At 40.6% G+C, this 12,535-nt stretch overlaps 1 protein-coding gene across 2 annotated transcripts in view; it reads left to right on the top strand.

The window, feature by feature from the left end:
• Nucleotides 1–12,535, top strand: part of LOC146009224 (alpha-2-macroglobulin-like) — a 90,469-nt gene that overhangs the window by 30,804 nt on the left and 47,130 nt on the right. For both annotated transcript variants that reach the window (XM_083149382.1, XM_083149381.1), the window contains exon 13: nt 11,596–11,659. In XM_083149382.1, the coding sequence (XP_083005508.1) occupies nt 11,596–11,659 (64 nt within the window). The remainder of the gene's footprint in view (nt 1–11,595; nt 11,660–12,535) is intronic.

The following is a 12,535-nucleotide window of genomic DNA, read 5'->3' as shown; positions in this document are numbered from 1 at the left end:
GATCACAGTAACAGAGGTTAATAAAAATCAACCCAAATATATAGATACAGAAGTACCAACACACTCGCCAATCCTAGGAATGGGGTGCAAACAGCACCCACATCCCAGGGTGGGGTGCGGTGGCCTGTGACCACACACTAGTAAATACAAACACAGGGGGCCCAGCACTCACTACAACAAACTAACTCACCTTAACATTCAAATAATCAATAAATAAATAATGGGGTTTTAGTTCATGAATTGATCAATGCATTTAAGCTTACAGCCCATCGCCAAGGGACCCCATTTCACTGCAAGTCCTACACTAACTGGTTTTCTTGGGAAACTGGCACCTGCTTACACATCATAGCTAAAATGAACATGTGTTTTTTCTCTGGGTTAATGCTCAACTGCCAAGTAACATGGCTTTTATAAGGTGAGACAATCCCAAACACAGCACCTGAATTAGTATTAAAGGGGCAGCTGTCACAGGTTTCAGGTAAATGAGCTTATCAAGGGTGCATGAGAAAGCTATGATCACAGTAACAGAGGTTAAATTGATCAATTCATGAACTAAAACCCCATTATTTATTTATTGATTATTTGAATGTTAAGGTGAGTTAGTTTGTTGTAGTGAGTGCTGGGCCCCCTGTGTTACATCGTCCGGAGTGCCGAACAACACAAAAGATATATATATATATATATATATATATATATATATATATATATATATATATATATTAAGCAATGGGGGGGGATCCCCTTCCTGCGCTCAGAGTGTACGAGCAGCTCCTCTGAGGGGTCCTCTGTTAGACAGGACCCGAAAGATAGGTAGGTAAAGAAAAGGAGTTTCAGAAAGCGCTTCAGAATATAAGACAATTTAAAATAATTGATATTTAGTAAAATATACAGATATATAAAAAACGTCGGTGTCCTGGCTGGCGAAGCGCGGGAACAGGTACATGAGGGCGTGGAGGTATGTAGGTATATATTGGCTGTATGTATCATTATGTTTTTAATCCTGTCCTGAAGAAGAAGCGTAATAAAAGAGCTTCAAAACGTTGACATCCATGACGTGACTCCAACTCTGCTTATTGCGTGTGCCGCCACCGGTTGTGTGTATACATTGGTCCCTACGTGGGTTTCCTGGACGTCGAAACGGCGTTTTGAGCCTGTGGCTCGTCTTCAGGACAGGCGAAACGCCGTTGGCATGATACAGTAAAGAGTACTGTTTTTTCAACAAGAGCCGGGAGTGATGTTCTTTTTTGTCCATTGGTATATATATATATATATATAAATATATATATATATATATATATATATATATATATATATATATATATATTTTTTTTTTAAGTTTCAACAAGACAAACATATAAAATACACTAAAACAAAAGTAGTAGTTGCATTTCCTTATAATAATGTCAGGAAGAACAGCAGTTAGACATTTTCATACACTCTACATTTCGGAGTTATAATTTAGTATGTCACAGTTCAACTCCGATATACATCAATATTCAAAAAACATACATTTATTCACTCAAAGATAACAATTTTCAGGAATTAGACAACTGAAAATTATATATATATATATATATATATATATATATATATATATATATATATGTATATGTTACCTAGCCTGAGGACGGGATAATAAAAGTTCCCGAAACGTTGCAGAACATTGGCTGTCGCCTATTGATTTATTGAAGTCCCGTGCAGTGCGGCTCTTTCGTCTATATATATGATAATACAATTGCCGGCACCCGGGCAGACGCAGCAAGAGGGGAGCGTGCCAGCATATCTGCCAGCCAGTATATATATATATGTATATATATATAGAGGTTTGGTAGAACCGGCACTCTCAAACTTCCAAGAGACAACTGCTGGGGTGCCACACTCAGGCCACAGTCCATGGGGGTACAGCCAATGTATATAAAAGAAACAGAGAGCACTCACCAGTCTTCAAGCAGTATGATGCAAATAAAAACTTTTAATACATCACCAAAGTCTCAGGCATAAAGTCGACGTTTCGAGCCACGCCGGGCTCTTTGTCAAGACACAAAGACAGGATGGGTCAGAGCCCCAGAGTGTGATGACTCTGGGGCTGTGACCCATCCTGTCTTTGTGTCTTGACAAAGAGCCCGGCGTGGCTCGAAACGTCGACTTTATGCCTGAGACTTTGGTGATGTATTAAAAGTTTTTATTTGCATCATACTGCTTGAAGACTGGTGAGTGCTCTCTGTTTCTACTATATATATATATATATATATATATATATATATATATATATATATATATATATATATATATATATATATATATATATATATATATATATATATATATATATATATATATATATATATATATATATGTATTTTTCCAATGCACTCACGGTTTGGTATACTTTTTTCCGGAGGTGCTCCCGCCAGTCTCACAAGCACAGCTTATGGTCCAAATTCAAAGTCCCACAGAATCAGGGCACTCACCAAGCGGCAAATAAGGCAATGCTTTTTTTATTCCATAGCCAACAACAGATAAGCTGACGTTTCGGACCTAACAAGGCCCTTAATCATGGCGTCCTGAGTCCCACAAAAGAGCAACGTCGGCTTATCTGTTGTTGGCTATGGAATAAAAAAAGCATTGCCTTATTTGCCACTTGGTGAGTGCCCTGATTCTGTGGGACTATGTGTATATATATATATATATATATATATATATATATATATATATTCCATGTACAAGGATCATACTCTCCACTAATAGTCCAGCAGCTGCCAGGGTGTCAGCTCAGGAGCTCCAGATTACTCTCATAGTCCAATATAGCTTGCAGAAAAAAATGAGGACACTCACCGGACTTTCAATTTGGATGTCTTTTTAATCCATCTCAATCCATCAAAGTATAAAGTGCAATGTGCATGACAGTGGTCCACTGTCATGCACATTGCACTTTATATTTTGATGGATTGAGATGGATTAAAAAGACATCCAAATTGAAAGTCCGGTGAGTGTCCTCATTTTTTTCTGCAAGCTATATATATATATATATATATATATATATATATATATATATATATATATATATATATATATATATATATACTCAAAGTATCTGCACGCTAAGGAGCAGAAAGGCGAGCACTCGCCAATCACAAAACAAATTTTGTGAAATCCAAAAGGTAGATAATCAAATCAATAAAGAGTCACCAGAGTCCAGCATAGACAAAAGAGTATATTTAGTGTGACAGCCCCGACGTTTCGGTCCAAATCATGGACCATTATCAAGGAGCCTAAGGCACACAAAAGAAAACATATAGCATGAATACACTTAGAATAAAACAGACAGTGTATTGAAACAGCAAGGTACAGGTTAAAGCTTACATAGTCATCATAGAAGTCTGGTAGTCAGCGACGGAAGTAATCTCTGCCTGGTAGGATCAGAGTCAGCTACCACCATAGTGCAGTCCAGGTCCCGCTATTTATGTGTTTAAAAGGGGGCGGAGGTGTGCAGCGAGCGCGCCGAATTAGCCTGCGTGTCAGGCTGCTGGAACGCTCGCTGATTTCCGGTAAAACCGGAAGTGACGCGGCGGGTGGAACGCAGTATGGAACGCACAGCTTCCGGGTAGTCCGGGGCTGTGTGTCCAATACGTGATTTAAAGGGATGATTATTGCGCTGGGATAACACGACACTATGATTTAAGAACAGTGATGATAACACTGTTACCAACCATCAGGGTACATAGGATAAACGAAGCGCGCAATATATAAATATAGTATATACACTAAATAGCGGGGGCTGGTGTTTAGATGAGAGCAGCGCAGAGGTGAGAACAGGGAGAGAGATATACATGGATAGAGAGATAAAATTAGAGTGATAAAGTATAGATGCCAGGTTAGGTTTAATGAAGTTAAGATTAGCCCAAGTGTTGGGGATTTAGTAGAAAAAAGGGGAAGGTATGTACAGGGATAAACAAGATCGCAATGGGGATATATTACCGGGGATGTCAGATAAGAGAGAGGTCACCAGGGTAGTGAATGGATAATCAAGTCCAAATGTATACAATCACCATAGAGGTTACAGAATATATAGTATGCAGGAAAATAGAGGTGCAGTATCATGGTGGAATAGTGATTATAATATGGGATACATTGTATAACTTTTAGATGACATAAAGTGATGTAAACACGCCTACTGGCGAGAATAGATCAAAACAACACAGGCTTCACGGTACTGCCCAAAAGGATAATTGTCCACCAGTCGCATGACATGCAAAATATACAGGATAAAAAGTAGAAAATAATATCAAATAATAGATAAATAATGAATAATACTGACACCTTAGAGGGACCATATATATGGTCAGTAGACATGAAAAGCATACACAGGAGCAAATGATGTTATGATTGTCTCAAAAAAATGGACAAAGGATTGTTCTCATTGAGTCCACGGGGGGCAATTGTGTCTAATCGATGGATCCAACGACTTTCAAGTTTACGCAATTGGAGTCCCCTGTCGCCACCACGGGGTTGGTGCGGCGTTTTAAATAAGTGTTCCTTCGATCTCCTATTGTTGGTGATAGAGGAGGTTGGTACCGAGCTTAAAAAAGTAAAACAAGAAATTGATGAATTTGGCGTTGCCCACTTACCAGCCATCAAAAGCGATAAATCCTGTAACCTTTTAGAAAAAATCAGAACCCAGGTGGACACATATAAACAAGAATTGATCTCGTTTAAACGTAATAAGTTAACAGTAGTAACCTCCGACTACCAGAACCACACCGTGTACAGGTGGTTGGCTGGTGACTCGGGGAGTGGCCGCACGCAGAGGCCATATAGACCTAGACGCCAACCTAATCCTTATCGCTTTAACACGGGCTCATCTACATCTGCCTCTGATACTGAGTTGTCCGGCCCACAGTCTGATTTTTTAGGGTCCGACCCCGGCAACACCTCCAAAGCCCGCAAACCACCAAGAGGACGGGGAAGGGGCATAGACCACACCCCCGATGTGGCCGAATTGGGAAAACGAGTCAGGAAACCAGTGCTGACTTAGTATTCAATCTGTCTGACACTTCTCTGACCCCTGCCATGACATCACTATTAGCCAAAGGTTTATCATTTGTTTCCACTTGCCGTCATGACAGCTTTGAAACAACGATAGACATGTACAAATTTAGCCGGAAATTACGGCTACATGAGCAATTCGCTGGCATGACCACCACGACTCCCAGATCCAACTTCCATAGACCATCAGTATTCGACCCCGCTTCCCTTAACCCTAGCATCAAGACCTTTACCAGACTGGTCGAAAATGATATTTCACAGTCACCTCTCAAGCCCCAATATGACAACTTGACCCATGCCGAACGGGCAGCATTGAAGACCCTGAAAAACGACCCTGACTTGGTGATTCGCCCAGCAGACAAGGGTGGGGCGGTGGTGGTACAAAACTGGTCTGACTACCATTCCGAGATACTACGCCAACTAGCCGACAGTAATACCTACCAAATGGTACCACAAAATCCCATTCCTGAGTTCAAAAGGAGAATTGACAAACTCCTACTTGATGCCCTAAAAAACCAGTGGATCACTAAAGAAACCCATGAATACCTGACAGTAGACCACCCAGTATGCCCCATAATATACACCCTGCCGAAGATCCATAAGTCCCACTCTCACCCACCAGGCAGACCTATTATCTCCGCCAGACTCTCACTTCTACAACCCTTGGCTATTTTTGTGGACAGCTTCTTACAACCGCTGGTTACTACGGGCACTACTTATGTGAGAGACACCTCCGACTTCATTGATAAAATCAACACCACCGTCATCCCATCTAACCGGATCCTACTAGCAACTATGGATGTGTGTTCACTGTACACAGTAATACCACACACGGATGGTCTGAGAGTATTGAGAACCAAACTTGACGCAAGACCAATATTAGATCCCCCCACCAACCTCTTGGTCGACCTAGCAGAGGTAATCCTCAAATGCAATCACTTTCTCTACCAGAAGAAATACTACATTCAGGTATCAGGGACCGCGATGGGTTCTAACCTGGCTCCGTCGTACGCCTGTCTCTACATGTCAGACTATGAGGACACCCACATCATGCCACGATATGGCCACCAGATCCTGCTCTACAAACGCTTCATCGACGACGTGTTCGTGATATGGTCCGACACCGCGGAAGCATTCCACTTGATGATGAATTCCCTAAATTCACTCAATTGTCCCATTAAGTTCACCTATCTCATTGACCAACAGTCTATCAACTTTCTCGACATCAACATCTGCATCAAAGAGGGCACTCTCCAAACCTGCCTGTTCAGAAAACCTACTGACCGCAATACATTGCTATCTACTACCAGCCAGCACCCTCCTGCACTAAAGGAGCATCTACCGATTTCCCAATACATGCGGGTTATCAGAAATAACTCAAACCACGACACCATGGAGATCCAACTCAATGAAATGACCGACAGATTTGCCCAACGGGGGTTTTTCGGCAACCACATTGAATCGATGCCTTGCAAAGGCCAGAACCAATATGATGCGTCCACGTCTAAACTCTTCTACTACTACCAAAAGTCCATCAAGGATGGTCTTTGTGAATCAGTACGACCACGTCTCTTCCGATGTCCAGAAGAGCCTGAAGAAACACTGGCCCATCATCTCCTCTGATAAAACTCTAAGATTACAACAATTCGGCCCACCTATGATTGCCCACAAGCGGGGACCAAATCTAAAACAACTCCTCATGCGCCCTATGATAAGCCCCTCCTCAGAGAGCAATCTGACTTGGCTCCATTCCAAACGACCCGGGTGCTTTCGTTGCACTGGATGCACAACTTGCAGCAGCATGACTCCGGGGATTTCCTTCCCGCACCCCCACTCCGGCAAGCCCATCAAGATCAGATATCGCCTCCACTGCCAAATGGATCATATCATCTATCTCCTAAATTGCCCATGTGGACTGGCGTATGTAGGAATGACCACCAGGAAATTCCGAGAAAGGATGGCAAACCATAGGAACTCCATCCGCACTGCACTTGAGACCAAGAAGGCAGACTTACCTATACCACGCCACTTTCTCGCAGCGGGCCACCAGAACTCCAATCTGCGCTGCCGACTCATTGACTGGGTACCACCTTCACCCCGTGGTGGCGACAGGGGACTCCAATTGCGTAAACTTGAAAGTCGTTGGATCCATCGATTAGACACAATTGCCCCCCGTGGACTCAATGAGAACAATCCTTTGTCCATTTTTTTGAGACAATCATAACATCATTTGCTCCTGTTTGTATGCTTTTCATGTCTACTGACCATATATATGGTCCCTCTAAGGTGTCAGTATTATTCATTATTTATCTATTATTTGATATTATTTTCTACTTTTTATCCTGTATATTTTGCATGTCATGCGACTGGTGGACAATTATCCTTTTGGGCAGTACCGTGAAGCCTGTGTTGTTTTGATCTATTCTCGCCAGTAGGCGTGTTTACATCACTTTATGTCATCTAAAAGTTATACAATGTATCCCATATTATAATCACTATTCCACCATGATACTGCACCTCTATTTTCCTGCATACTATATATTCTGTAACCTCTATGGTGATTGTATACATTTGGACTTGATTATCCATTCACTACCCTGGTGACCTCTCTCTTATCTGACATCCCCGGTAATATATCCCCATTGCGATCTTGTTTATCCCTGTACATACCTTCCCCTTTTTTCTACTAAATCCCCAACACTTGGGCTAATCTTAACTTCATTAAACCTAACCTGGCATCTATACTTTATCACTCTAATTTTATCTCTCTATCCATGTATATCTCTCTCCCTGTTCTCACCTCTGCGCTGCTCTCATCTAAACACCAGCCCCCGCTATTTAGTGTATATACTATATTTATATATTGCGCGCTTCGTTTATCCTATGTACCCTGATGGTTGGTAACAGTGTTATCATCACTGTTCTTAAATCATAGTGTCGTGTTATCCCAGCGCAATAATCATCCCTTTAAATCACGTATTGGACACACAGCCCCGGACTACCCGGAAGCTGTGCGTTCCATACTGCGTTCCACCCGCCGCGTCACTTCCGGTTTTACCGGAAATCAGCGAGCGTTCCAGCAGCCTGACACGCAGGCTAATTCGGCGCGCTCGCTGCACACCTCCGCCCCCTTTTAAACACATAAATAGCGGGACCTGGACTGCACTATGGTGGTAGCTGACTCTGATCCTACCAGGCAGAGATTACTTCCGTCGCTGACTACCAGACTTCTATGATGACTATGTAAGCTTTAACCTGTACCTTGCTGTTTCAATACACTGTCTGTTTTATTCTAAGTGTATTCATGCTATATGTTTTCTTTTGTGTGCCTTAGGCTCCTTGATAATGGTCCATGATTTGGACCGAAACGTCGGGGCTGTCACACTAAATATACTCTTTTGTCTATGCTGGACTCTGGTGACTCTTTATTGATTTGATTATCTACCTTTTGGATTTCACAAAATTTGTTTTGTGATTGGCGAGTGCTCGCCTTTCTGCTCCTTAGCGTGCAGATACTTTGAGTATTTTTGAGTACATACCCATTTGGGCCTGTACTTTTGGTTGGGCACCCCACTGCTGTGTGTTTTTGGGTGAGAGTGCGGTCTTTCCCTGTATATATATATATATATATATATATATATATATATATATATATATATATATATATATATATATATACCAACAATAGTGTCTTCAGCGCCCTAGATGGGTAATGTCCAACCAATATTTCAACAAAACATTTTTGAAGTGGTTCTTTTGTAAGAAATTTTTCTTTTATTTTCAGTACATCTGACCAACACCCAACGCGTTTCGTCTCATAAGAGACTTCATCAGGGGTACAAGATCTAAAACATAACATATATTTTATAAGATACATAATATTGGACATTACATTAAAAATGATAATATTCATAAAAGTATATAGGAGTATATGATAGTGAAGATGGAGAGACTTGGATAGGGGAAAATATGGAGATATTATTTCATAAAGGTACATACCTTAGAATAAACAAGGTTTAATATGCCCATTTAGGGTCAAAGGGTAAAGATAACACGTGGACAATGTGGTTAGGGTCCAACCTCTAGTACCACCGGATACAATTTTGAACCTAATGATATAGTAGAAGTGGGGTACTTTAATTGTAAGCCAATATTTCTTATTGCATATACATATATCAAATGGGCTTCAAAGTACATACCTTCTTTCTAATTATAGGCTGTTTAAATAAGATGTTTTAGATAATCTGATGTCTTTGACAATATGCTTAAAAACTTGAATGATGCACCTAATTAGGAAAATGAACATAATACATATGTGTATCATCATTCACATTTCTATTTGGGCATAGTGTAATTTTATATAAGAATATATGGATGAAAAATTAGCATACCTATTTGAGGCAATTTCAACATTTATCCCAATATGTCCAAGAACAAATGAGGTCCTTTTTCTTTCTATTGAACCGACATTATAAAAAGTTTTAGTAACCAAAGCCATCATTTTCCAAATTAGAAAAAGTTAAAGAATGGAAAAAAATCCAGAAAAATTTACAAATAAAAATTACAATGTTAGAAGTTCTTACCCTGTGTCTCAGGAAGGTGTGTGCTCATTGGGATCCAAAGTGCAAGTGATTTGAGAGTGGACCTGGCCTCTCTATATATAGGGCTTCTCTGTGATGTCACTTCCTCTCAAAATAATTTTTTAATTTTATTTTTTTTTTTTTTTTTTTTTTGAAAAAAAAAAAAAAAAAAAAAAAAATTATTTTGAGAGGAAGTGACATCACAGAGAAGCCCTATATATAGAGAGGCCAGGTCCACTCTCAAATCACTTGCACTTTGGATCCCAATGAGCACACACCTTCCTGAGACACAGGGTAAGAACTTCTAACATTGTAATTTTTATTTGTAAATTTTTCTGGATTTTTTTCCATTCTTTAACTTTTTCTAATTTGGAAAATGATGGCTTTGGTTACTAAAACTTTTTATAATGTCGGTTCAATAGAAAGAAAAAGGACCTCATTTGTTCTTGGACATATTGGGATAAATGTTGAAATTGCCTCAAATAGGTATGCTAATTTTTCATCCATATATTCTTATATAAAATTACACTATGCCCAAATAGAAATGTGAATGATGATACACATATGTATTATGTTCATTTTCCTAATTAGGTGCATCATTCAAGTTTTTAAGCATATTGTCAAAGACATCAGATTATCTAAAACATCTTATTTAAACAGCCTATAATTAGAAAGAAGGTATGTACTTTGAAGCCCATTTGATATATGTATATGCAATAAGAAATATTGGCTTACAATTAAAGTACCCCACTTCTACTATATCATTAGGTTCAAAATTGTATCCGGTGGTACTAGAGGTTGGACCCTAACCACATTGTCCACGTGTTATCTTTACCCTTTGACCCTAAATGGGCATATTAAACCTTGTTTATTCTAAGGTATGTACCTTTATGAAATAATATCTCCATATTTTCCCCTATCCAAGTCTCTCCATCTTCACTATCATATACTCCTATATACTTTTATGAATATTATCATTTTTAATGTAATGTCCAATATTATGTATCTTATAAAATATATGTTATGTTTTAGATCTTGTACCCCTGATGAAGTCTCTTATGAGACGAAACGCGTTGGGTGTTGGTCAGATGTACTGAAAATAAAAGAAAAATTTCTTACAAAAGAACCACTTCAATAGTCTTTGTCAATATTTTATTGAGAAAAAGTTTTTATTGAAAAATGTTTTGTTGAAATATTGGTTGGACATTACCCATCTAGGGCGCTGAAGACACTATTGTTGGTATATTTGTTTTGGTCTATCTCTACTAGTAGGGGATAGAGTGTCAACAGCGACCACATATTGTAAAAGAATAGCGCAATTTTGGAGATTATTGTTCTTATATATATATATATATATATATATATATATATATATATTAGATGGGGAGCAGTCCCAATGGGGTGGCTCTAGCGGGATGTACTAAAGGGAAAATGCGGTAAAACAGTGGTTTTACCGAATTTTCCTATGTACCATTACCCATCCGCCCCGTCTCTGCCGGGCAGGGTATCGCCACCTCTGGGTGGCGATACCCTATAGAAGCCTATGGGCTTGTATCGCCGCCCGCCGTCCACCGTCCGCGTGCCCCCCCTCCCGTCCTCCATCGATCTCCTCCTCCCCCAGCAGGTGTCACAGCCGGGAGCACATCCGGCTGCAGGGGGGAGGAGGAGACGCCGGGGACACTGACAGCCGCTGGGATGTGACGGAGACCCACCGCACACCACATTACAGGTATCGCCGCACCCTGTTAGTACATATGTGGTAGCATCGCGACGGCTGGGCGGCGAGGGGCGGCGATGTATAATAATACATCCCACCCTTAGTGACAATGCTTTCCACAATGCTTACCATTCCTCTATATATTGTAAACAAAACACGGTTCCCTGTCCTATACATAGCTGCTAACAAGGTATCTAAAGACATATGTTTGGTGTTCTTTCTTATCGTGCATTTAACATTTCCTCTACACAGGTGATGGCAAAGGGCGGCATTGTGAATTCTGGAAAGCATGAAGTGAAATTAAACCAAAATCAAGGTAGAGTGATTATAAATGAATATAGTAAGTACAGTTTTTAGTTCTTGTTTAAATCTCTGCGTGTGATCCAGAATCGTCCCCTTAACGTGCAGTTGGTACACCGTGCCATTTACTAAAAAGCAACACATTTCCGAGAGGCGCTTGTACATCATGAAAGTGAACCTGCACCATCCACAACAACAGCAAATAGTCAGACCATGACTCCACCAGCTTCTGCTTCCACTACTCCACCAAGGCAAAATGTACAGGAAGTAATGGGTAGGGGCACAGATGGGTACAGGCATTGAGAAAATAAGGTTACATTCCTATAAATGAATATTTTGGAAAATTTTGCGAATTGTGTGTTTAGTAAAATAATTTTTTTCTAAACTACAATTGTTTTCTTTCTTTTTTAAAATGTATCTATATTTATTATAAATACATTTCATTTTTCTATTTGCACTAGGGTTGCTGGTATTCTGGGAGAGGGCAGCCAGCTCGGTGTAGCAGGGGTCTGGCATGATAATGCATAGAGGTGGGGGTGTGTATAGGAAGCAGTACAGAACTTGGCACTTGCGATTGCATCATCGTGGCCACTCTGCTGCTGCCCAATGACAATATTACAGGCATTGTACAGTGGGGAAATGGGAATAGGGCCACTATGATGCAATTCAATGGCGTCATCGGGTCCCTTCAGACTGCCCACTTCAGCGCAGCTCCAATCGCAACAGCCGGCTCTGCGGAAGGGAGAGGGTGACCAATGAGTGGACAAAGGGACCACCGAAGCAGGATCCGCCCCATGCCCCAGCAGGCCAATCCGCCACTGGCGTGGTCTCATTGTTTGCCACCCGCGTTATCAAACCTGGTCACAAACAAATACTGACCGGCCACCAGTAG

Source organism: Crinia signifera, chromosome 6, assembly GCF_055691185.1.
Source record: "Crinia signifera chromosome 6, ASM5569118v1, whole genome shotgun sequence".
NCBI lineage: Eukaryota > Metazoa > Chordata > Amphibia > Anura > Myobatrachidae > Crinia > Crinia signifera.
The sequence above is the reverse complement of the archived record's forward strand: the minus strand, read 5'-3'. Positions and strand labels throughout refer to the sequence as shown.